The 27,731-nt window shown below is 39.6% G+C and overlaps 1 protein-coding gene across 2 annotated transcripts; it reads right to left on the bottom strand.

The window, feature by feature from the left end:
• Nucleotides 1-36: 36 nt before the first annotated feature.
• ssh2a (slingshot protein phosphatase 2a) lies at nt 37-27,635 on the bottom strand. 2 transcript variants are annotated; one of them, XM_066665124.1, is made up of 15 exons: nt 27,485-27,635; nt 24,490-24,533; nt 9,157-9,269; nt 8,357-8,421; nt 8,142-8,263; nt 7,978-8,043; nt 7,822-7,887; nt 7,466-7,660; nt 5,893-5,986; nt 5,613-5,741; nt 5,473-5,519; nt 5,225-5,371; nt 4,939-5,139; nt 2,207-3,119; nt 37-1,726 (listed from the first exon to the last, which is right to left on the bottom strand). In XM_066665124.1, exons 1-15 carry the CDS (start codon nt 27,545-27,547, stop codon nt 464-466), a joined length of 3,528 nt encoding a protein of 1,175 aa, XP_066521221.1. In that variant the 5' UTR covers nt 27,548-27,635; the 3' UTR covers nt 37-463. The 2 variants fall into 2 exon arrangements, with proteins under 2 accessions (XP_066521221.1, XP_066521212.1); XM_066665115.1 differs by lacking the exons at nt 24,490-24,533; nt 27,485-27,635 and adding an exon at nt 15,670-16,209.
• Between the last annotated feature and the right edge of the window lie 96 nt (nt 27,636-27,731).

Here is a 27,731-nt window from a genome sequence, read left to right as displayed (position 1 = left end):
AAAAAATCCTCACGTGGTTAAAATGTATGTATTTGTTATTTATTTAATAGCCACAAGATAAAAAAAATACATATCAAGTCACTGGTTCCCCAGCAAAATCCAGGCCAGCACACACTTATACATACACACATACAGACAGGCTACCTTCCAAATCAGTGCAAAAAATATGCTTTAAACATAAAAACAAACTTAAAAAAGATCATAAACAATATTAAAAATGAGAAAAACATAAGTAAAGTGCATGTCTTGAGAAACAGCACCCCCACTCGCCACAGATTGATATTTGAAAGTTGCTGAAAGTGGGGGAGGGGCAGTGTCATACACTCATACTTTCTCTCACACACATACACACACACAAATACAGTAGCACAGACTCACAGTTTTAGCTTAGGTATGGGCCACTTTAATCCTAACATTAACAGGCCACAGTCAGCCTCATTGGCACACATCAGTTCAACATGGGTCACATGGTATTGTACAACACAGTTACTGTCTTTTTCTTGTCAGCTGCCTTGCGCAAACGCCGTGTGGGGAACGTTTTAGCATGCTGCTGTTGCTGTCGTGTATGGACAGAAACTGTGGGTGGAGCAATGCTAGGCTCATCCCCACCCACTTGTCGATGAATAAAGTGTGGAAATGAGGATTTAGTGGAGTCTTCAGTCCTGTTAGCCTCCAGAGAATGAGCAGTAGTGAGGGGGCTGGAAGGGCTTTGAGGTAGAAAACGTTGCTTCTTATGTGTATCGTCAGGACAGTGGACAAGTGAGTGAGACTGAGAATCAGACGAGGGGGAGGACGAGGGAGGCTCAGAGCCTTGGGTAGTAGGGTGGAAGTCCCAGTCATTCAGATCATGCATGGACAGCTCCAGCTGGTCCAGTTTGGCTAAAGAGGCAGAGCGCTTCATGAGCGAGGGTGGCGTTAGCCCTGCCTGTCTGAGCCTTGCTTCAATCTCCATGGCCCTCTGCCACACAGCTGGAGCTTTAGGCTCTGCTCGCGGCTCTGCTTCTACCTTGCTCTGGGTGCTTTGGAACCGAGGCTTGGCATCATCATGGTTGGCCAGGCCTCCAGCCTCATGCAGAAAGGCCTGCAGCTCCCTGAGTGTCTCCTGAATTCTCTGCAGGTCCTGGCTGCTCCGGGCCAGACGTCCATTTGGCCTAAGTGGGTCATCTACATCACTCTCCAGCTCAGTGACGCCTTCTAGACACAGTACGGAGGAGGAGGCAGAGCTGGGCTCCAAGCTGGGGTTCAGAGTGACCGCCGATTGGTAAGTGGAGAGAGAACTACTTGGATCAGGGATTATGCCCGAATCCTCATCTTCCAGTGGCCGGACATCGTCTCCCTGTACTTTTGTGTCCTGAATGGAATCAGTGTTTACAGAAAAGTACTGTAGATCAGGACTGCTTGGGCTGAGGGAGTGCAGAGGGGAGTGGAAATGGATGCTCTCCTGCTCCTGTCTTAGCTTCAGCTCCAGCTGTTCTGTGGCTCGTCGCACAGATCCGGCAGGTCGCTCGCAGTGGGGTGTGGAGGGGGAGGGAGGGAGTGATGATCTCTCCTCTTGCTCCGCCTCCTGCTCCTGGAGTGAGGGGTGATGCTGAGGGCTGCGTGCATGTGAGGTGGACTCCAGTGAAGTCACCATGTGCCGCACGGACACTCCATTGTCATGGTTATGGTAGGGTGATGCAGTTGGCAAAGATACAGCGTCGTCAACACTCTCTGAACAGGTGGAGCACTACAAAAAGAGAAAATAAAAGAAGTGAGGATTAGAATACTGCTGCTAAAATTAGTAAGTTTGAAGGATGAAGAAAGACCATCTCAGAAAAGTAAATATCAGTACAGTTATTAAAATGTTGTCCAAAAAAAAAAAAGTATATTTTTAATGATATTACAATGGATTCCCTTGACTTCTGATACTGACCATTGGCCTTTTACATTCAGTAAAAGACTTACTATTGCTTCTGTTTCTCTTTATATAGTTGCCTCTGTGATGCAGCTGTTGTGATGAAGGCAAATTGCAACGATATCAGCTTTAGTGTAAAACTATTTTTAGAATTGTACTCCATTCTCTTTGTGGTTGCTGCTAGTGCTGTAATTCCCATATTTTCCAGCAGGTAGCAGTATTTCATTAATTTCACTTGCAGCTGAAACTTAACATCCTCTACAGTGACAATTTAGGAAATCTATTCAGTGCTGAGCGTAACGGCACTCTTACCTCCACTGTTGAAACTGTGGTGGGCTCCTCTAAGTAAAGACTGGAACATTGGGAGTGAACCATGCGCAAAGGTGTTGCGTCAGAACTCTGGTGGGTTTGGCTGTCCTGAGACAGTCCCAGGAACTTTTCTCTGGCACTGAAGAAGTCGATGCTATCAGTGCTAAGGTGTGAGCAGGCAGGGTCCACTGAACTATTTTTCCTCTGAACTTGCTCAGCTACAGTACTGGGGTTTTCTGAGTCACTTTTAGAAGGAAGTCCAAGTGCTAGAGCAGCCATTGAGGGGCTGTCGGTCATAGGCGTCTCTGGTGATGCTAAATTGCCTTCTGCTTCACTAACAGTGCTCACAGTATCCAGACAAAGTGCCAAGCTTAACGTCCCGGAGGAATGAGACGTTTGACAAGAGTCATTCTGATCAGTCAAATCCAAGGACGGCTTAACAGAGTCCATTTTTGGCTCCGGGGTGTGAAGAGAAGTGGAGGCAGAAGGAGTGAGGACATGGAGAAGAGGAGGAGGGTGAGGGCTAGCGACAGGGACCGTCACTGCTACTTTGAGATTGCAGCTTTCTACCATGTTTTGTTCAGGAACAACAGTGGCTGCCCGTGGCCGTGGCCGAGGAGGAAGCAAAGGGTCCTCGTTTTTCTGCTCAGCTTGGTTTTTCACAGTGGACTGACCATTGGAGATGCCAGAGGAGTTGGAACATGGGTGGTTCTCACTGGGACTTTGGCCATTGAGGGTCTGTAGCACAGCCATCCCAAGCATGTTCTGGATGGATGGAGGGCTGCTGCTTTTGAAATTGTGGTGATTGTGAGGGTAACAGCGGCCCAGAGTGCGTGGACTTTTGCACAGTGATTCTTGCTGCTCAGACAGGTCGCCATCAGAATGAGACCGCCACAGCTTGTTGTGCCTCTGTTTGCTGGAGATGAAAGAGTGAAGAATGAAAACTGAGGGTTAATAAATAAAATCCACATGCCTTAATTCACCTGAAGTTATTGGCAAGTCAACTTGTAGTATGACACTGTATTACATACTGTTATACAATACAAACATTAGCTTGGCACCCAGTTTATAGGTCTCTCTGAGTCTGCTTTTGTAGGATTAAATATAAGTGCTTTTGTTACATCTGTTTTAAATGGAAAAATTTTGTATGTGAAAAAAAATCATTCAGGTTTCAGGGTTGGAATTTTAGGTAGTGTGGCCCATTCCCATAAATGACAGTTTGTCATTCAGTGTAAGACACTGACGCACTTTGAGGCAAACGTGGTGATCCATGCATTCAGTTTACTAAGTATAAATCATCATCATTTTCGTCTCCGCTTCTCCATTTCAGGGTCGCGGTGTAAGTATAAATGCAGTTTCCTAAGTATAAGTTTCTATTATAAATAGAATAAACTGGGAAAACATTTGTTCATGACCTTTTTCTGCCAATAAAGAAAGAGAAAAGGAAAACTTGTGTGAATGGAAATTTAAAACATGACATCAGAACATGACGAAGAGATATGAAGAAAAGGAATGTAGTCAAGCAAGTACTCCTTCCCCACTCCTACATAATTAATACGTAACACGCAGTAGTCAACACCATCATTTTGTGGCAAGAAAATCCTTAAGCAAACGCACAGTGGAAAAGTCCAGTTTCAGCCTTCAATGTTTATTTGAAAGCAAAATGAAGTGGATCATGTTTCATTATTTAGGTCAGTATTGGTGTGCTTTGTGGTGAATAAATCACAGGTGTGTGTGAGAAAAATATTTCAGAAAATACTAGACTGGAAGTTTGGAAGGCTTCCTTGCCATCCCTCTGATGTTTAGTTCCCTTCACAGATTATCCATGGGATTCATATTTGGCTTTGCCAAACCAGAATGTTCATAAAATTTTGATAAAAACAACAGAGGTGCCAGGTCCACATGAATAAGTTCGGGAAGGAATGTGATGCAAATATGAGAGATGCCTGATCTTGTTCTGGTCGAACCTGGCTTAAATTAAGCATTGGTATTCATCTTTTAGTTGGTGTGATGGCAATTACTTTGAGAAGGCTTTCTGGCCCACTGTCTGAATTAATAAGTAACCAACCAAACAAAAACCCAAATCATTGTATTTACCACCATCATGACTGACCAGGGGGAGAGCTTTGTGTTTCATCCTCATGTCTAAAAACTTCCATTTTGCTTCCAGTTGCTTATAGACTTGTACTTAAACAGCACCTGGGACTTCCAACAAGCCAATAAAATCCAAATCATACAGCCAAAGTGGTTAATAACTAGTTAACAGAAAAGAGTATCAACCTTTTGGATCCCTGACCTGAAGCCAATCAAGGATTTTGTGGACAGTACAAAAGACTGGCGTTATGGAAAGGAAGCCTTCCAATTCTTAAAACCTGAAGATCATTGCAAAAAAGGAGTGGTCCAAAATACACAATGGAGAGATGCAGAAAGCTAGTTAACAATAAGAATCATATGACTGCTGTAATTGCAAATAAAGGCTTTGCACTTATTCCTGAGAAAGGGTATAAATAAATGTGACCATGGCCATTTTAGTAAAAATTCATAATGAGTTCATAATGAGAAACCACTAATTTACCATTGCCCTCACAAACACAAGGACTTGTCATATCTTTTGGTGACATATTTGTAAAATATGCACTATAAAAAAAAAAAAATCACGCTTGGGATAGGTATTAATACATTTGGACTTAAATGTCTGTTTGTATGCAAATGTATGTCTCTGTTTCTGTCTGTACCTGGCCAGCAGGATGCCCTGATACTCCTCTAGCTGCTTCATAAAGGATGGGTTGGGCTTGGTGACTGAACGTCTCTCTTTAACATGCTCAAATGCTCGGTCCAGGTCCCATCCATACTCTTTCATTGCATAGGCTATCACAGTAGAGGCTGAGCGGCTTACACCCATCTTACAGTGCACCAGACACTTCACCCCAGCTTTTCTACAACAAACACAGAACACATTTACACTCAATTCAATAAATTAACAAAGAGCTGTTTAAGCGTCATAAATATCCAAACTCGTACTTGGCCTTTGAGATGAACTTCCAGGTATCGTTCCAGTACTCAAGGAGGTTGGTGGCCTCCTCGTCATACACACGAATGTTGTGGTACTCAAAAAGACCAGGGAAGAAATTATCAATTTCCCGAGTCACATTTAGGATGTAGCGAACTCTGTTGAGCATGGAGAAGTAAGGGATAAAATTAACAATGAATTCACCAAAGCAGACCGGATGTATTGATTTGAACCAGCTGCCCAAAACAATAGCACTTACCCACTGCTCTGGAGCTCTTCCAGATTGGATGCATTCCATTCTGAACCCTGTTTTATTAATGAGAGACATTTCAGTATGTTCTCATTTACATTGTACTATTTATGATTTAAAGATCTGAACAGAGAAATGAAGGCCCTCACCAGGAAGACGTGATCAAAAATTTCTGTGGGGCTGTCCATCTGTCCCAGGATCACTATCATCTCATTGTCAATAAACTCTTTGAACTCCCGCAGGTTACACACCATCTGCATCTCCAGTTCTGTGCGGATCTGAAAGAAACAAAGCAGATATGCTTACCCACTCCATAGTCTGCTCTGTACACAATCTAATCTGTAACTGTAGTACAGTAGACGAGAGTTCAAAAGTATGTTTAAACATGCAGCCCCAGACAATCTGTGATCACAAGTATTGTGCATGTACCTCTTTAGAGGTGACGTTCTCCAAGTCTTTCTGCATCATAATCTCCCTCAGACGAGTCTTGATCAGTCGTTCTGTCCGCTCTCTCTCTGTTGGCCTGCTTACACAACAAAGGACATGAACACATGCTTTATTAAACAAATAAAAGCAAGCATATAGCCACCATATGAAACTCTAATAATATTTGTCCTTAAAAATCATAAACAGCAAAACAAACGTAATTCTTTAAATAGTACTTTAAATAGTGTTTTCCCTACTCTTATAAGCTTATCATTTTAAAGACAGACTAGAAATACAATCCTGATATCAGGCAACTACAACTTTGTCACTCTGAATCAGAGAATCTTTAACATGGATCTATGGTTCAGGATTGTGACATTAATACACATACAAAACAATGGCGCACTTTTTATATAAAAAGTATAATAATTTAATAATAAATGCATAAATTACTTAATAAATAAACAGAAATAAAATAAATATATTTTAGCTCCCCCCAGAAAAAGTCAGCAAGTGCATGCAATCATGTTTATGCAACTCTGGGTAAAGTCCACTTGACTAACACGTGTTCCTGTGTTTGTTTGTGTGCGAACACTTGATCAGGCACCTTACAAAGCACCTGGCCACTAGCACTAATTTAGCCTTACTGGGAAGTGGTGTAGAGTTACATTTTCACTGAATTTCATAAGTGAGTGCTGGTTGTGGAAAGCAAACAAGCAGAACTATTAAAATGACAGTATGCGTGTAAAAGAATAGAGACAATACCATAACAAAGAATAACATTTCACCTTTGGCAGGAAGCCAAACAGGATCCAAATTCAATCTCACTTTGTGCATTGTTGTTTGCGCTTCAAAGATAAACATGGGTTCTGTTTGACTTCCCCACCCGCCCCACAGGAGTTTGAGCTTTAAACACCTTAATACTGGCAAAGTAGCCTCAGCAGAACTTATGAGGTCAAATATCTCAAGGAAAATTAACACCTTCTGCCCTCATTCCCTTAAATCAAGGTCATCTATTGCATCTCTTTATCAAAACCAACTGTCTAGACTGATTACGGCTTCTTAACCGCATACTTCTTTGGCTCCTTTCTTTTCTGAACACCTGTTTCCTTCCATCTGTCCTTGTGTCTGTATATCTATCTGTCTCCATGCTTTTTCCAACTGTAAATCAAGCTGTCTCCAAGTGGAGCTATAAAAAGCAATGGCTGAGTTAAAAGATAAAAACATATTCACGTGGGAATGCCTCCAACGGGGGGAAATCACCTCTCTCATGATATTGACATAAATACATTTCTGGGCCATGTCCTCAAAGCACTGCTAGGTCGGTGGAATATAAAAAAAAAACAAAAAACTAAACCTTGTAAATAGGGCACAAGCAGCAGTGCATATATAGAAAGTTGCATTTTAAGACACTAGTCATGAGACTTTCATCTAGGTTTACCATCTGTGTGTCTGACTTGGAAACATCACATGAAATGCCACAAAAACCCTTGAATGTGTGTGAGAATAGTCTGATGTACAGTTACCCATAGTCATGACTCTTCAGTTGTGTATTTGAATGGATGTGTGCACTTACACATCAGTAAATAGCACAGGAGAGTCTGCGCGGTGTGACTGCACGTCCTGCATGGCGTTCCACTCATTGACGCAGTGCTGCTCAGAACACATGCGGCTCTGGTAGTAGCTGACCCACGTCAGAAACAGGCTGCCTGGGTAGTAATTATTACACCGGGCTACTTCACATGCTTTGTGTAAGGACTGCAGAGCTGACCTAAAACAAACAGGGAAAGAGAAGTGAGATTGAACAAAGAATGGAAAGACCATTAATGAGATGGGGGAAAATGGACTGCATTGCTCAGAGAGAGAGAGAATTCCAATAAAAAAACAGAAAGGTCAGAGGAAGTTAAAGAGTGAAGTCGATGTTTTACTCACCACATGGCCTGGACAGACACGGGTTTGAAGACATGGACTCTGTTGGCAGTGGACACACTGAAGCCACTGTTCAGACACAGAGACATTCGATTACTGCTGATGGAAACTATCATTTCTGACATAAAAACAAATGTGGGAGTGTGAGCGCTACCTTACCCATCTCCATCCAAGTGAATCATAGTGTCACTCCACAGGGGTAAGACCAGTCCAACTGTGCAGAGACTATAGGAGGTAGAACAACATAAATCCACAGAATGACAACAAGCTAATACAGGAAAATAAAGGTTTGTTTAAAAAGTGACTGTGAGCAAGGGTCTGACCGGTCTGAGCTGGTGAAGTCCATGCCAAGAACCACACTCTCTTCAGTGTCTTGCCTGCCATTGGTGGACACCACTACCATGTACCGTGTACAATGAGGGTAGGCACTCTCTAACCTGACAGCCTGAGGGGAAAAAAGAGCATAACCACAGTTTAAAGTAACATAAGCAGAGTCAGCACACCTCTGTTTTCAGAACAGCTGAGAGATTGTATTTACCAGGCGGATGGAGTCCTCTGGCCGCAGTAGAGTGAACATGGTCTGCAAGTGTTGCTGGAGGTCACCTGGATAGAAATCAAGAGACTTATTTGTTACACTGTGATTTATATCAAAATCAGATATTATATAATTTTTGCAAGTATTTACAGCACCATACTGAGCTGTTTTATTTCTTTGCACATGTAAAACATGTACTTCATCTCTGTTTTACACTATTCAGGCATTTGCATGTCATGTTACAGAACATCTAAAAATTTTCTGTCTAGAAAGTTTTTTTCAGAAGTATTGCCTAAAACCAGCAAACATCAAAATGCATAAATGCTTTACAAGAAACCCTCTTAATCTCCATAAAAACACAGACATGCTTCACTCACTGAAATAAACAGCGTCCTTCACCCTTAAGGTCAAGCTTTAGAACAGTTCTCCTAAATAGCCTACCCCATGCATTAGCCTCTAGCCTCATGACCAGGGCACATTCCACCACCCTCGCTGCTCTGCTGACAGTGGAGTTCTGCCCAGTAAGCACTGAGGCGACTGCAAATGTCTGCACTGCACTTCTGCATTTACTATAAGCATAAGTGTGACCTTATTAATGGATCATTTATGCTTAAATCATGTACATGGCCCCAGATTGACTTGTGTAAGCCCTGGCTTCATCATATTAAATCACATCAAATCATCCAATCCAAGCCCCATCTTATTTTCTCAGCCTTCCCTTCACTACCTTAAGCAAATGATTTTAAGAAGCAAAAACTAAAATAAGCTGGGCCAATAAACATCTTTGTCTCTGTGTGACATACCTGTGTGTTTATTCCGCCACTGTGTAATGCGGGGTGCTGTTGAGGGAGAAGAACCATTTCCACGTGGTAAAAAGACAGCAGCGCCCTTGACAGTGAGGAAGTTCTCACTGATACTGAAAGAGATAGACACAGGAATATCACTAAAAATGAACAATATGGCAGTGGCATTAAAATGTTTCTGATGTCTTTTCAGTCTTGCAGTAGCAATTTATTTTCTTTCTCTCTCTCTCTCTCACACACACACACAAAAAAACAAAACCCTAAACTAAACTGCAATTAAACACACACACTTCATACGCAGGTGTTTGGCTCTGTTTCTGTGGGAGAAGGTCCTACAGCTGGACCCTCAGTGAGACGAAATTCTCACAATAGGGACATACTTCACATCAGACCTCCATATAAAGATCTTTAATTGACAGCCTAAGGCTAGTGATATAGAAATAAAAAGTGGCTTCACTTTAACATGTTAATATTCGCACTATCAGTTAACTCAACCATTCAATATTACAAAAAATTATTTAAGGGCTAAAAAATAAAATAAACAATGATTTTGTACTGTTAAAAATGACAAATTAAATTGTTGTCTCTTTTGGAATTTTCTTAAAATAAATAATTGTGCAAAAAAATAGGACACTGCACTGATTTATTACTGATTCTAGTAGCCTATTTCAGAAGAGTCAGGTTCAATATCATTTTATCATTTCATTTACCCTTACTTGTGATGCACAAGGCAGACTGAGGAAAGGAAAGAGACAGGGGACAGTTTACAGACACCCTACGTGTGATTTTGGCTTTTAATCAGCACTCAATGACAGAGCAAGGCAACGTAAACAGGACCACAATAGTTATCATTACAGCCCCAACTTCATCATCAGCGGAGTACTGTGAGAAACACCAGTGACTCTGAGGCATGGACAGTGGGTTACTGACTTAACAGCAGTTCCTCATGCTGCAAAAGCCTTGCAGCAACTTCAAAGGGGACTGTGATTAAAAAAGGAGGAAACAGCCGGCCCTCCGTCAGCTTGGCTTCTCTCAGGAGCCCATGTAAGAAACATTTTTCTTTATACAGACTTTTGCACAAGGCAGAGAATGGAGCCATGGCCCGAGAGAAAAAAAAAAAAAAAGAAAAAAAGAAAAACAAAAACACTGAGCTCATTTCCCATAACCCATTCACCCTTGACCCAGCTGTTTCCTCCTCACCCCACCTCCCACCCTCAACTTTTAGCTCATTTCTTGCTTGAATGTCCTTCTAACCCACTCTCTCACTTTGATGGTTCTACAACATCTGACTTTGAGGATGCCTGACCTAAGAAATGATTTGCCAAGTACTTTTGTAAAATATGAGAGATAAACGAGAGGGAAAGTGGCAAACTGATGATGAAGAGGAGAAACTATTTAATAAGAAAATAGTGAAACAATCAAGCCCATGCACACACACATGGATGCACGCACAAAGTTCAGCACCAAGATCTAGGCTACAGGCTTGTAGATATATTTACACAGCTAATTATAGTCAAAATGGCACAGTGAACGAACACAGGCTATTGATAGACTTCTACAAGTTTGGTCTCTACTGTATAACACCTCTGATCATCACTTACAACTGTACATATCCCTGGGTTTGAAACCTCAAGGTACTAAAGATAGTCTGTAGCACATGTAAGTCAGTGCAAAGCTTGCAGTCTTTAGAGCAATAGCTCAGGAAACTGCATTAACCCATTTTTGCAGACAAAGGCAGTCTAACCACTTTGCACAACTGAGGCAGGCTTACATCTTGAATCACATGAAGCTCAGCTGGTGGAAGATCATTTTCGTACATAATTCTAAATTAAGAACCTCTTTCCAGAGAATATTTGGGAGTCCACATTTGATTGTTTTAAAATCCAAATTTAAACCATGTATATTTATGCCAGCAAATCTAGGTTGGTATTGAATAGTGTGTAAAACCACAGCCTAAGAGCGATTTTAAGGGTCCCCACCAAACGATGCGAGTCTTTAAGAAACTTCTAACCCCGCATATTTCAACCCCTGTAACATGATACACTAAGTTGTTCTGAAGTCATTCATCATCTGTGCCTACTTTATCCTATTCAGGGTCATCTGAGTGTCCAGAACCTACCAGGAATCATTGGGCAAAAGGTAAGCACATACCCTGGACAGGGCACCAGTCGATCACAAAGTTTTACACTCTCACCACCACCTAAGGACACTTTTGAATAGTCAAGCCGCCTACGAGCATGTGTTTTATTGGAGTGGGAAAGCAAACCAGAGCACCTCAAGGAAATCCATGCAGACACACTGTGAACACACCAAACTCAGAGTGATAAAAGGCTGAGTTTGGACCCATGTCACCAGGACTGCTGAGCTGTGTGAAAGTGACACTACCTGCTGCACCACAGTTTGGTACATGTTTGAAACTACTAGTTAGAAATCTACTGATGCAAATATCAAACATCGAGAAGTTTTTATTGAACTACTCCTTTAAATTAACACCAAATTTTAGGCTATACATTTGTAATACTCAGTACATCTCAATCATCAAAAAATGCCTTCAGACCATGTAAGAACCCTCTACACCACAGATGCAGGAAAACATTTTCCTGTAAATAGTGAGGAATGTGACCCAGTGTATTACCTTCAGAAGGGTCAGTGGGTTCCACAAGTAATGAACTAGACAGTGCAGGGGGCATGGAGGATACACACGGGCAATTCCACCCACTGACATTTCACTCAGGCAGACTTTGTAAGGTCAGACACAAACACATGCCCATACTATCCTGGCTAGGGCTGTTTAAAAGAAAGAAAAAAAAATGGACCTGATGGGTCAGACAGAAGGAAATAGCCAGCCTGCCTGTACTCGTCCACATGGGGCTTAGTCGGATGAGTGCAAATAGGAGGAACCAATGGGGGGTTGGCTGGCAGCATCGTTTGGCATCCCAGTACATGTTAGGGCACGGACACAGTCATCACTATGTAAGGGGCCAAAGCACTTCACTTGCACACTTGCAGTGGGTGGAGAGATGCCTGACCCCCACCTGTCCCTGCCCTTATTAGTCACACTCCCACTAGAGAGGAGATAAATATAGGTCCAGGCCTCAAACTAACAAAAGGCCTTAAGAGCCAGGGTGGGGTAGAGAGAGGGGCAGGGGGAGTGCATTCTAACACCTTCTAAGATATGGATTACCTGTGTGTTTAACATGCACAAGCATATAGTGACTACTGCAATGTAGGAGTTTAAAATCACTGTGGTTGTGAGTCTTTAGGAAACAGAGTAACCATTTGAATGGAGAAAATACATCAGTAGCAAAATAAAATAAGATTATAAAGATACTAGCAATCACTATTAAATATATAGTGGATAGTTAAATCTAGCTTTAGAGAAAAAAGCTAAAAAGAACACCATTGAAAATATTGCCTGTGAAAGCATTAATCACGTAAGTAAAATATATATTTTTCTTTTGGTCATACAATGAGTGTGTATTTTAATATATTTAAATTATTAAATAAAAGCAATTCAAATATACAAAATCAATACCAGTGAATCAGCATACAGATTACATAAACATAACTTTGTTATCATAAGATACATGAGCATAGCTCAAGCCAAAAGATGGATCTGAGACCACTGGGAACTGGTTGAAGCCAGAGTTTGAATGAACACTGGTCTACACCTCTGTCCTTTAAAAGGCACATCACACTATACAGAGTTGGAGGAACTTACTTGTATAGTGGAGGAACTAGAGAGCAGGATTGTGGAAACAAATTAGTCTCACAACCCCCCCCAAAAAAGGAATAATTAGTACAAGAGACGGCTTAATTTATTTACTAAATAAATAACCCCAAAACAATACAAGTAGATTTTTTCTCACACACAAACACAAGAAGAACGGGAGGATACTTTTAAATTTCAGGTTTCAACATAGCACTTCCTTGCCTGGAAACCTACTGCAATTACCAGTTAAACATTAAAGTCCAGCTGACACACACACACACCATTTTTATATCAATACAGTACCTGCCAAAAATCATTTTAAGTAAACAAAATATAAGCTAGTTTTATCACCTCTCCTTATCAGTATGTGTTGTTATGGCCTGACATCTCTCAGAAAGCAACCAGACTCAGGGCAAAGTTCCCTAGAAAACAAACCTCTCACAGCTGGTGCAGACTACAGCACACACGTGCTAGTTTGAGTATTTGTATTTAACTGACTCAAAACAAACAACAGTTTAAACAAGAGAATAACTTTCTTCTTGAACATCTTGTTTACTACAAACACAATCCAACTCCCCTAATTTTGAAGCAAAGTAATCCAAAATATTTAAATCAGGAGAAAATCTATTACAAAAAAAAAATAATCTAGGTCCAGTACTCCAAACATATTAAAGTTTATAGACTATTGTCAATGTCCATGTGTGTACATTCTGCTGTTCGTCTATTAAATATAATGATTGTATCTGTTGCCAAGACTGCAACAATTTCAGTAAAGTCCAAATTGCAAAAAAACACACTAAATTCTCTTTTATGGTTTGTGCTGTCAATGTAGTAACAGCACCATGGATGAATCCAGAGCAGGAAGAAAGCTTCCTTAGAGTTAAATTTAGTCACAGGACTTTCCCTTATGCTTGACTTTCACCTAATGCCTCCAGTGATCCATGAAGTACACCAACTAACCCAACATATTTTTCAAACATAACCTGAAGACATCTGACTTTTTTTCTTTTCACACTAAGCACGGTCATTCTGGCGCACCTGCGTCAGCGTGTTGTGAAACATGCAAAATCTGTGGTTGGCTGTGGTTTGTCACCAACACAATCACAACTGTACCAGACATGATAAAATTTAAAAATAAGCATATTGGGCATTGCTTATTTCACTGCATGCAGCAACTAAGACCATTAATCAGACATTAACTTTGCTATCTGAAAGTCAAATAAAAAAAAATAAAAAATAAAAAATAGTTTCTCTGAAACTAGACCAAATATTATAAGTGCATTTCATTACAAATATATTGCTATATAACAATGAAAAATATAGATATTTTAGGCCAAAGATTTACCTCACTGCTACAGAAAAACTATTTCAGGCATTCATGAGCATATTTGTAGCCATTTGACACAAGTCTAAGAACTTTCTGTGAGGAGTTTGAGGCATTTAGGCATTAACACCACAGTTCAGACAACTTCAGTTTATATAGAATGAAGCATCAGTCTAAACACCATTTTTCCTCACAACATAGGCCTTTAATTATTCAGAAAATGTGACAAATCTGTAAACATTTCCTTCAAACTTTTAAGATAGAGGTACATGAACTACAGTGATTTGTGATGCTACAAATCAGCTAGTAGATGAACAGACACCAAGTGATTTCCCAATATCTGAACATAGGAGAAGAAAAAAGTAAAGTTCAGAGTATCTGTCAGACTCATTAGACCAGGAGAAGATTTCTTAAAGTAGGGTTTCTAAGCCAGACATCTTAAACCCAAATCTCAAATCGGAGAGATATGAAATATTAATATCTTTTAGGTATTTTCCTATTGGAATGGGCTAACTTTAAGCATGTTACATGGCTAACCTGTGACATCCTGCATTGTGAAACACCCGCCAGCTCCTGCGAATAACACATACACTTCCCAAAACAAAGGAAGAGCCTCACGTCCTGTTGCGTCAAGTGTTTGAGAAATTTTTAACAGGTAGGAACTGTTCAGAAATAAGGAAGACTGAGTTTCTTCATTACTTTTACAGTAAGTGAAAACTTCTGTACCACCCTTTACTGCATGTGAAAGATGAAAATTGTAAAACGTTTCTCCATTTTTGCTCAAACTGTTTGGCTTGTTCTTCCTTTTAAAACTGAAACCTTGTTGTAGTATTCAAGCTTTCCACAGCTTTGGCTAAAGGGGATGACTGGTACCAGTGCCAGAACATTTTGTTCCAATTCAATCACAAACCTCAGAAAACTATAAAGATGGCATTCTATGTTCATATTGTAGACAGTAGAGCATTTCATGAAACAAGACACTTCAGCCAGAGTTATAACTAATAATAAATAAAACATTCCTTCTGCGTTTCTTGCTGGACAAGAAAGAGTTAAGGCCTTCAACGTCAAGATCAGCCTAAACGGAGAGACCCAGTTTAGTGAAATACTAGACAGGAAAAAATTATGCTGAAACTGGCTTCTTCACTGGTATATATCAGCCCTCTAAAACACTTCTTAGCCACAATCTATAACAATAGCTCTTAGTTTGTTTACTGTATCTTATAGAGAATAGGTCGGTGAGAAATGTGTGTTTCACTGGTATGATAACCATTATCTCAATGCGAAATAAATTCTCGCTAGCCTTTTTAACTGACCCTTCCACCTTAAGTCAGAATACTCATTTAAGGTGGAATGGAACTTGAGCTTCATCCAGCTACTGTGCCATGTGTACTTTCTTCACCATTCAAGATGAAACAGAGAAAACTATAAGAAGACCTTTTCTGCCTCGTCTAGATTAAGAGGTGAATAGTGGACTCACAGCGATGGTGTGTCATAGCGTAGCGGCGCTGAGGCGAGTTTCGCCCCGCAGCAGGAGCAGGTCTGCCCGGGCTCGGGGCTCTCACAAGCGGCCAGTCGAGCCAGAGTCATGACTGAGAACCGGAGAACTCAGCAGCTCTCTCCCACGAACATCATGGTGCACGACGGACAGTGAAAAAACGAACTGAAATGAAATGAAGTGCTAATAAGGCTCAAACATATATCACTACTTGTCCTCCACTAAACTCAGTGAAACGAGGATGAAGCGAGCTGTCCGCGTCCGACTGAAATAATCCCGGGATAATAAATCTCCAGTTGTCTTCTACTTAAAAAGTCAGATAACAAACAAAACACACGACGTCCTCCTAGTAAAACAGCAGCAAAACGCTCTCCCGGGCACAGCAGAAGCTCAGTCTTGTTTCAGTGCTGTGTTTGTGCCCCGGCGTCTAGTCTCCCGTGAGCTTTAGGCGCTGGGGAACTCTGTGTGCTGTGGGCGGACTGAAGACTCGGCCATGTGCTCCAGGCGGGGCTCACAGGAGCTCGCAGGGACTACACACACCACCAGCAGGGCTCCCCAGAAACTACACTTTCTCTGACACACTACAGTGATGCAATCCATTTGGATGTTTATGCCTGATGCTGGATACTTTACACTCAAATCCGCAGATGAGTAGCCTGAATCCACAATCAATATAAGCGGTGTGCTCTAGTTTTCTCCCAAGGTCCAAAAACCCACATTGGTAGGTGGATTGGCGACTCTAAAGTGTCCATAGGTGTGAGTGAATGTGGGTGTGTCGCCCTGTGAAGGATTGGCACCCCCTCCAGGGTGTGTTCCTGCCTTGCACCCAGTGATTCTGTGTAGGCTCCGGACCCACCACAACCCTGAACTGGATAAGTGGTTAGACAATGAATGAATGAATACCTAAAACATGTTGAAAAGCTTTTTTTTTTTTTAACTGACAGAAAAAACATCAGCTCGATGCTTCTCATTTTTAGTCTTTTAAACTAAAAAAAACACAATATATGTAACTACATGTGAATGGCGGGCATGTGGCTGATTGAAAATAGATTCTCACCAGTACAGAGAACAAATGCATGAATAAAAAAATTGAAGCTTGAGCTGAAAACTACCATGCATAAAATATGCTCCTTCTTTAATTGCAAGCATTCTCAAAGGTGGATTGCTTTGCCGTCTGAACACAGCCAGAAAGTTAGAGGCAAATGGCTATTTAGCACAAGTCATGCATAATTATTTAGGGCCCTTTTGATGTAGGAGTGGTGTGGTGTAAATGCACTGACCCAGCTCACGTTACTTACAACATAAAATAAAGACATAGTTAAATATATATATACATATATAAGAATAACTTCTATATAAAAAAAAAAAATACCAAAACCTAATCAAATATTTGTACCAAACATATGCAAATTACAGTCCTGGCTGAGTTTGTCTGTATCTCCAAGCAGTAGGAAATAGGAAGATAAATCAGAATTTTGCTCCTTTCCTAAGTATATTATTGGGTAGCAGTACTTTTGCTAAACATGCATATATAATAAACAGTCCAAATTATACATGTTACAGAAAGACCATGAACATCAACAAGTAGTGTTTAGCCACTGCATAAAGAGCAAGCAGAGACTTTTAACCATGTAAGACCAGGTAGACCACCAAAACTGCCATCATAAGGTAAAATGTACATAAATATTGTGTTTGACAGATAGGAGAAAAATCCAGATGTGCTGATACTTCAGATCTGAAGAAAAAAAATATATTGAAAGCTACTAAAAAAACAAGGGCAAAAGTACAAAAAATACAATTAAACAAAGATGCTGCCAGTTATAGAACCCAAATATTTCCACTTCTAAAAAATAAATTATTTTTGGTTGCTGTCTATGTCTATAAAATGTTCTAAAAACTGAAAATTTTATCTTATACCTAATGGCTATTTTGACCATATTGTTGTTCAGTGGCAGAACTGTAAGGAAGAAGTGAAAGACAGGTGGGGCATGGCATGTTTTAAAATGTAAAAAAATATATATTTGCAACACAGTTGGGTGGTTTGACTAATACCAAGTGTTGCAATATTAAACAATGTGGTCAACAATATGGTTTAAAACAAACAAACAAACAAAAAAACGGATGGGCAATTTTATCCTACTCTGTTCACTATGCTATTTACGAGTCAATGAAACCCTCACACCAACCACTTGCCAGGGAATTAAACCCTGCTCTGCCAGCTTTCATAGGACAACTACACAGTGTTTGGTGCAGTAATGCTTGGCAGCATTATTATACCATAATAAAATGTGATACTGTCCAACTCCAGTGGGACATTTTGACATCTGACTTACATATATCCCAAAAAACACTAGCTGCTTAGCTGTTCATAATTGCACCTAACTCACACAACATAAATATATATATAATATATAATATTAAGTCACACACAAACAACACTCAAGATGAGCTCCAAGTGCACTTTAGTTCACACTGTTGTTGCGCAAGTGCTATGAATAGCTTTAAGAGGTAAATAGAACACAAGCAGGAAAAACTAAAATTAGCATCAACAACTTCAAGCAACGCTGTTTTTAATAGTCTTCTAAGTCCTTTTAGAGATGTGTTACTAGCAGACTCCTCGTTGGGCCCTGGAGACCAGACTTCTCAGTAAGGAACAAGACATTCATTTCAAGTTTTCCTTCAAGCATGATCTGATTATAGTAAGGGAATCTAATTTGAAAATCCTTATCAAACACTATACAGGACAAATAAGCCTACACCACACACACATCAGCCATAACATTAAAATGACCTTGCTTGTATAGTCTACATGTTGTAATTCTACATTTACATACATAATTAGCCCTTTCCATTAGCCACAATCCTTCAACAATCAGGACACCCTCAGAGCAGTGTGGTGGATCAATCTCAGCACTGCAGTGACTCTGATGTGATAGTGGCTTATATGGAGTGGATCAGACACAGCAGAACACCAAAAACCAGCACTACAATTAGTGTCACCACAGAAACTCTCTGTTTAAGGTATCTATGACAAACACGTCACTCTCAGCTTACGTAGTTCTTCCGCAGATTAAACGTCTTTGTTTAAACTGAAGCACATCCTCAGGCAAGACAGAAAACTGACCGCACTGGATTCCTGTCTTCTCTGACTGAGCTGCTTCTGAGGTAGACAACATTGTGACGTAATTTCAGGCCTCAAAGTTTTGTGGTTATACTTGACCCTTGTTAATAACGTTATATTACTTTCATCAGGCAGAACTTTCCTTACAGTCAATTATAAACCCGGTAACTGTAATCATGCCTAATAATATCTAAATGTGAGAACCCATAATGATCTGGCTGTCATTAATTAACAAAAAGATCTTAATTGAATGCTTTCCCTGATGGCTTGAGAAATGTAATTACCATCTCGTGTTTCATCTCACTGAATCATCATCATCATCAGCTGTGCTGTCTGGCTCCGATAGGCATCAGTCAAGATTGGAAGAGACTTTATACCATGTTATTTCAACTGCGGATCAACAAAGACTTCTAGGAATTACTTGGGTTGTGTACAGCTGGTTAAAGGTAGTTGCTGTTCAATTTCCTAATTTTGAAATTGGGTTGGAGGACATCATGGACTCATGTTGCAACACAGACTAATGCTATTCAAGCACAGCGTACCAAAAAAAAAGCACAATAAAACAGCAAACAGCAAGACTGATGGATGAGGGCATGTGATGTTGGTGCACTGTAGTGGATATGCTGAGAAGAGCCTATGTGATCGATTAAATCACAAGTAAAAGTCACTCTGTTCCTTACATTACAACTCAAAACAATCTATTTCTCACCAGTCCGCCACACTTCATCGGCAACATCAGCCACGTTCAAACATATAGCTCTATCTGGAACATATGGACAAACTTTGGGTTGTGTAAGACTGCTCATGTTTATATTAGACATGTCCCATTAAGACCCGTCTCATCCACTTGTCTTGTAATTTGAGATGTTGCTGTTGTCATGTCATGTTTACAGGATCACACATCCTTCTTGTGCAATGGTTTAACTTTGGCATGGAAGGTCCATGAAAAGGTCATAAGTTCTTTCTTAAATTTTGGACATCACCCAAATGTTAGCCCCTAATACACAATCATCCTGCTCTGAGGGGCCAGCTGTTTCCTATACTCGGAACAGGAAATGTGAGCATACTTTTCACAGCCATACACAGAAAAACAGTGACAAATCAGATGAATGAAGCAGTGATAGTCTTTAAAGTTCATAATTTCTAGTTTCTGTTAATTTGAGAGAAATGGTTTGTAACTTAAGAAAGTTACAAGTATGTGATTGCAGTCCTTACTATGTCAATGGGTCTTTTGTCCCAGTTTTAAGTTCTTGAGTTAATGGTCATAGAATTGTATGATTTGTTAGGGTTTGGCAGCATGAGGATAGAACTTCTCAGGTGTGACATCTGGGTTAAATTACAGATCTAGGCAAGATTCAGTCTGTATCACTGACCATAGGTCCTACTGTAACAGGAAGTTTAGGACGCGTGCTTTCTCACACGTGCACACAAATCCTGAAGAACCTGCTCAACTACAAACAGTAAATGTAGGGAAGATGTCAATGGATTTCATCTCTGTTTATCCATAATGCTGATCCGATTTTTTAAGCCTAAACTTTCACCTCTTCCTTTTTTTTTTACTCTCACTGCTTCATGCTCCCTCTCTAGTCTTAAGCCTAATATTAGCAAACAGACGAATGCCAGAGAACAAAGCAAATTAATGGTAGGCACTGCAATAACTGAATATCCTCATGAATATATCATGATTTCCTCTTGTATGGACAAAAAGGCAAAGTGAAAATTGTTGCCAAACACTGCCAACTTAATGAAGACTGAATCTCTAAGCTCTTTTGCACAAACAGATTTTCTACTGTTCATTTTTTATTGATCATTTTTAAGGAATGATCATAAACAAGTGTGCAAACTATTTGGTTCCATATCCACATTAATCCCCACCCTTTCTCTCTTTTTACAATCTGTTGTTCCAAGCATTATATGCTATGACCTACAAAGTACAAAACACATGCATGACTCAGTTGCATTCAGATGTTAAGGGCACCCACAGCACAACTAAGCTTTTGAAAGCCCCAGTAAGTAGGGCATTGTTTTAGTTCATAGCTTATTTATTACATACAATATTTTATTCAAGAGAGGATGCCACTTATAGAGCAGAAACCTATGTTGATGACTTTGGGGTCTGAGGACTGAAAAAGAATAACAAATCACTGTACAGGTTAAATTTTGTAAAATATGGTTTCAAAGGTGAAAATATTACAAATTGGTGAAACAAATCTGTTTTTAATGTAAGTATTTACTGATACATTTACATGCAGCCACAATCTGCATGCCTTCAAATGTGTGTGTTCATGGGTATGATACTCAGTTTGATTCCACTTTAATTTTGGCTACTTGCTACATAATCTGCCATGGGTCAGGTTATTACATGTTGGTGGGGGGGGGGGGGTAGTCGCCAAAAGCATTGAGACAGATGATAATACAAAGACAGTTCATAGGATAGAATCGCTAGGAAATGATATCATTCCCATGTCAGAGTTACCTAATGCTCCATATAATTGAGGCCATATGTGCAGCTGCAGTTATGAGCCATAGCTGTGGGGTGCACTGTACAAACGGCTAAGAGAGTTTACATTTTGTGTTGGATACTGCAGAATCAAAACCTGATGTCATGTAAGCCCCTTCTTGGGCTGTCCCACCTCTTGGCACTCTGGACAGAGTAGTTGCATAAGAAAATTCAAATATCCACTAGACACTCAGCACTCTTATGATACAGTACTGTGCCAGTCAGATCCCTTCAATCGTTTATTCAATTTACAGCCATAACAAGCCATTCAGTACAAGTTATTGACTTTAAAGTATTTGTAAAATATATCTTGCACCTATATTAGTTTTTCAAATTTCTATACATTTTTAAATACATTTTTGAACTAAATTTGAATTCAAGAATAACAACATTGCCCTGGGTGTGATCCTGTTTTGAGCCCAGTGATTCTGTGTAGGCTCTGGTCCCACCGTGATCCTGAACTGGATAAGCGGTTACAGACAATGAACGAATGAATGAATAAAAACATGTACTCAAGATTCACTATGTATATACACTAGGAATAAATAAATTCAAAACTTTTTGTATCTGTACTTAGATATATAGCCAAAAACCTGTTTATTCCCAATGCATTTATAACAATTGCTAAAGGACTGTTCCCACACCCTGGCACTATTATGTGTTGTGAGTCAGAGGTTGTTCTGATCTTTATTAATTATACAGGGAAATGTTTGTCTGTGGTAGTCAATCTTAAGCTATAGATGCAGAAGAAAAGTATTAGCTTTTAAAATGCTGGCATGTGCCTTTATGATGACTATTTTTGAAAAGAAAACTTTATCAATATTGACTAAACCTTTCTTTAAAGGAGTTCAGTTAATCATGCCCATATTCAGTTAAACAATCTATTCATTGAATCTACATCCAGATTTTAGATACATTTAAATATTTTATTAACATATCTTCCCTGTTAGATTTGTGTGCGAGATGTAGTCCTCAAAACAAGATTTTACAGAATCACTTTTCGAGAGGGGCTAAGTTTGACATCTGCATTGACGTACTGCGGTTTTGTAAACACAAACAGCTCACTGACATCAAATGGCTGATAATAATGCAAATAATTTCACTACCTGGACTATAAGGTCACATACTTATAACAGTCAGTGATCCAACAATGGTTTCTTTCTCTCTCTGAAATGAACTTACATAAACTTGTAAACTTAACTAATACACTATGCTCAAATTTTATTTAATTTGAAGACATATTGCTTTTGTCAACTTTGCATTAGTTGCACATTCCAAGACAAATAAACACATAAATAAAAGAGCAAGAGAAAAAACAAAACACTCTGCAGAGTATTTTGCAACTGCAGTTCTAGTTAAAGAAGCCAAATAAAAAGATGAACATTATATATTACTACATGAGAACAAGCAATAATTAATTGTCCATTCTTTCAGCACCATTGATCTTTGGACTTACACAGCACGTTGTAGTTCTACAATTACAGGCTGTAGTCCATCTGTTGCACTGCATACTCTGTTTGCCACCTTTTACACTGTACTTCTGTCAGGAGCCCTACAAGACCACCAGAGAGCAGGTATGACGTGGTGGTGGAATATACTCAGCGCTGCAGTGTTTGTTGAATTGGTATGAGAGGCCCAATCGCAATTGTGCTGCAGTTTAAACACCTCAGTGTAACTGCTTGACAGAGAATATTCCACCAATCAAAAATATCCAGCCACAGCTTCCTGTGTCCACTGATGAAAGACCAGAGGAAGACCATCACACACTGTGCAACAACAGATGAGCTACTTTCTCTGATATTACATTGAAAAGGTGCACTAGGTAGGTGTTTAATAGAGTGGACAAAATGTTACTCTAATTCATTCACACGAATGCAACACGCACACACTATCACATCAGTGCCACTGCAGCACTGACAATATTCCACCAGCCAGATCACGTCTGCTTTGTGTTGGCCCAGTGGGAGTCCTGACTGTTAAAGAACAGGGTGAAAGAGGGCAAGAAAAAGTATGCAAAGCTATAGATGGACTGTAATTGTAGAACTAGAAGTAGTCCAGTATGGTGAATGGAGCGGCGGAAATGGACAGTGACTGTAGAGGTCATAATGTTATGACTAACTGGTGTCTGTAAACCAAGAAAATGTCTAGTTAATGTTTCCCAGGTTTTTGCATTGATTGTGCTGCTCATAATGGCAAAAGCAAATGATTTGGGAGGGACTTCATGGGCTTTTCATGGGCATTTCTTGCTTTCTTTGAAAGTAACAATAAACAGCAAATTATGTAAGCACACTTTGTACATATGACTAAAGCACAGAATTCTGTAACATGACAGGGGATGAACAGCAAAAACTGTGCAGCATCAGATGAGCTACTGTCTCAGACTTTACAGTGCTAACAATGCTACAAATGCTGGATGTTTTGTTGATTTTGGTGACTGAGCTGGATTTTCTGTTACCCTATTTTAATTAAATTTTAATTCGTAATACCCAAGCATCTAATAATCAGCAGTACAATGCCAGAACACACTGTACAGTCTGAGCTTTTAGTCATGCAATGATCAGAAGACCCCTCATGGTGGTTAAAATGAGTATTGCAGTGTAACTGGGAAATTTCCACACGTAAGAAGTTTAAAATAAATTTTGGCTATATCAATGGCTCTAATGCATTTTCCTTAAATTATTGTTTCAGAATAAAAAAAATAAAAAACTACATATTTTCTTAGGTCTGATTAGTTTACACATGTCCAAAACTAACAATGTTAAAACATAATGAAACTCTTGTAGCACTTGTTATAGAATAAAAGCTGCACAATATCAACTGATAGTCATTAATTCAATATTGATCTTTGAAATATAGCACATCCTGTAAAAGACTCTAAAGATTCTCTGTTGTTAACTGGGTCCCAAAAACACCTGAATGGTTATAGATAATCCAGAATATTCTGTAAGTGTTTGGGGGTAATAAAACATGCTTATAATTGAACAAATATGTGCCATTTTGGTTAAAACTATATCAAGAGCACACTGATCAGTTCAAAAATTCACTGTACTGTTTCAACATACTAAAAGGCATACTTCAATATGTAGCAACATAGACTTAGTACGGTATCTTGTCAGTGTTAATTAGCCTTGTTCAAGAATAGAACTGGAAAAAAATAAGAGAATGAAAAAGCCAGCCCTACCTCCTGGTCTGAGAATGACGGTCATCTTCACCACTCCCTGCCTCCTGTGGATACAGGGGAAAAAAAAAAAAAAACATGTAAACAACATGGGCTACACCATGGCAGAAGTGTGCAGAACAAAGTGGTTTCAGGCTGTAGCCCTGCCAAGACCCAGACTGGCTTTAATCCGCACTGCCTGCTCCAATAATCTCTGACTCCTAGTGCTTTCTCTCAGGGATCAGCTGTCAATCCTCACTGTGTCACAGAGGGCCACAATGTGACACCAAACTAGGTTAATATGACCTAATCAGACAGTCCTCTACAGGGACACACAAACACAAAGAAAGAAAAAAGAATAGCAAAAATGTAATTGCCCCAGCGCTGATGGTGCACAGTATGGATAAAACACTGCAATTAGTTATATGTTATGGCAGAATGGCAACAAAAAGAAAAGAAAAAAAAATGTCTTTATACAATTAAAAAACAAAATGTTGAGGTAATGTCAGAATAGTTCGATGAGAAATGTGACATTCTAGAAACATCTGTTTACAGCAAAGTCAGTAACAACCAAATATTTAATGTGTCTACAACTTAAAATACTAAATATATAAAATTCATTTTAAGCTGTTACATGTATGCTGCCTGGTGTCTAAGACAACTTTATGATAATTATCACAAAAGGGTTTGGTCTGTTTAAAATAAGAGTTGGTCATTGGTAAACACTAAGGTCTATGCTGAAGGATAAAGAACAAACAAGCCCTTGCTTTTCCTGCAGAAAATTCTATTTCAGAAAATGATTAATATAGTTTGCTAAATGTACAAGTCAGCACAAAAACTAAGCAAGAAGCCCTAGAATAAGCAAACCAGTAAGGTGTTAATAACTTTCACTGCATGCAACCCTGGCTATTTTTTTTTACATGTTGAAGCAATACAGAAATGCAGAGTTTCACAGTGAGTTTTCTCTCTGAAAAGCTTGAGGGTTCTCACAAGATGACTCACATGGATGTCTCACTGAGGTCAGATGACGGGCAGCTGGTAGCATCACATCCATAGGGCAAATTCAGCCCATTTCTCTCACTTAACCTGATTTCTTTTAGGCTGGAGCTCTTTGTTATAGATTTCACTGATGGTCTAACCTAGACATTTGTCTAAGGGTCCAGAGTATAATTTTTTGACACTGAATGTGATGAAAAGGATTAAGGACCCAACACATTTTTGTTTTACACACTCTAACACACCTGAACACTTCTTAATCAAATAATCAGCTGAATGTGATGTGATATATGAGGAGAAGACAAAATTCTGCAGCCTTTGAGAACCCCTGCTGTACCACTGATACATTCACCAAGTAAAGTAGACCCCAGTCTTGGTGTCATCATTACAGCAACCGTGTCATGGTGACTGCTCTGTCTTGAGAGGTTAGACCAAGGGCTCGTTATTGTTATACATGACACATCCTGACAGGTGGACTATAGGCTACCATAATAACCTACTTTTCATGCACTGACTACTAAAGTCATTCACAGAGGTGCAGGCAGAATAATGATGCATGCCTTGCATTCTTATACCAATTTCAAAATGAATAAACATAAGTAAATAATCTAAAATAACTGCATAACAGAAAGTTCATAAAGCTTGTCTCATTTCACAGTAAAAAAGCAGTGTAAACTGTTGGCCAGTCTATGGGTTAGCTACAGTGTTAATTGCCTCATAGGAACATATTATACAAAATGGCAACAAATACCATGTCTGATGACTGAAATATTTTTAAAGTAGTTTTACACGTTTTAAAACTTGTTTGCTGAAGCTAGCCACTCAGCAATCTAATGAACTTACTGCTAAACAAAGTCACATTCTTAGGTAGGGTGGTTTTAGGCCTTTTTCTATCTGGTTATACCATTGTGGGAAATGATCTTAAGATAAAATCTTAAATATTATGATAAATATAAAGAAGGGCATATTATAATTCATTTATTATTTTTCTTTTTTTTTGGTTTGTCAGTACACTGATCCTTTGGGTTAGTGCAATTGCTGTATTTGGGTAGTAGACACTGCAGGCCCTGCTTATGATGCCAATTATAAATATTGGAAATACGGTGCACTATTTCACACTTGGAATTAATGTTTACATCTCAGTGACTGAGTTCTGCAGGAAAAGGAAATAGGCTGCCTTCCTTTGGGAAACCCATTGCCTGCCTTATCACAGTTTACAACCTCTGAGAATTGCGTGTGGCTGCTTTGGCACTAACAAACTTTTCCCAGCTAACATTAGCTTTCAGGAGAGTGAAACAGAAATTAATCAATTTCTAAACTAGATGATGTGTGGTTTCACATCTGGGAATATACACATACACGCCTTAAAGCCAACGTTTATATGAATCTCAAACAGATACATAGGTGCTGACAAGCAGAATAACAGGACAATGACCAGCAGGCTAACTGAGACTGTAGAGAGTTGTATGTAGAATCAAAACTGATGAATAATGTTAACTCTGGAGGATCAAGATAGAACTCCAGAGTGACTCCACATGAAGTAGTCATTTGTTTCCTTACAAATGACAGACGCTGATACTGTTAGCTAGTTAGCTTAACTAAGTTACAGCAAAGAACAAGAATAAAGTTAGCTAGATAATTGTTGAATGGAAAATTCCGTTCCACCTTAAACTGTGCAGCAGTTGCTTTCTAATGAACGAGGCTAAACTGAACATCTTATTGAACATTTCCGTTCCACCTTAAAAGGAGCATGAGCAACACCCTAAAGGTAGCGTCATATTCAAATATTCCGTTCCACCTTAAATGCCGAGATTGTAAATGAGATTGAAGTCAGCTTCTCAGGAAATTTCAATTCGGTGGAAAGTTAATTAATTTTCCTAAATAAGCTAAATTCATTTTCCGTTAGTAAAGAGTGCAGCCGTGTAAGAGCATGCGCAGAGAGCGAACCAGGGGCTAGTGTGACAGGGAGTAGTGTGATAAAGTGTAACTATAATGTCTCCTTCTCCGTTATTCACTCACTTACCGACACCGATGGGCTGGAGGAGGTGCTGGCAGTCGGCGAACGCTGGACTGTCACCAGCGCCATTCAGGCTCCGCGAAAAGAAGATACAAGGAACAGCGTCGGCAAACGGACATAATATTTCTGTTGAGCGGAGACGCGAACGCTTAGTAAAGTAGGCTACCGCGCATGCGCGACTCAGACAGCCTCACAGAACATAGGGCCAAAGCAGATACAGTTAGACAGATAGAGACTCACTGGAAATTAATAG

Source organism: Hoplias malabaricus, chromosome 1 (assembly GCF_029633855.1).
Source record: "Hoplias malabaricus isolate fHopMal1 chromosome 1, fHopMal1.hap1, whole genome shotgun sequence".
In the NCBI taxonomy this organism is placed as follows: domain Eukaryota; kingdom Metazoa; phylum Chordata; class Actinopteri; order Characiformes; family Erythrinidae; genus Hoplias; species Hoplias malabaricus.
The sequence above is the reverse complement of the archived record's forward strand: the minus strand, read 5'-3'. Positions and strand labels throughout refer to the sequence as shown.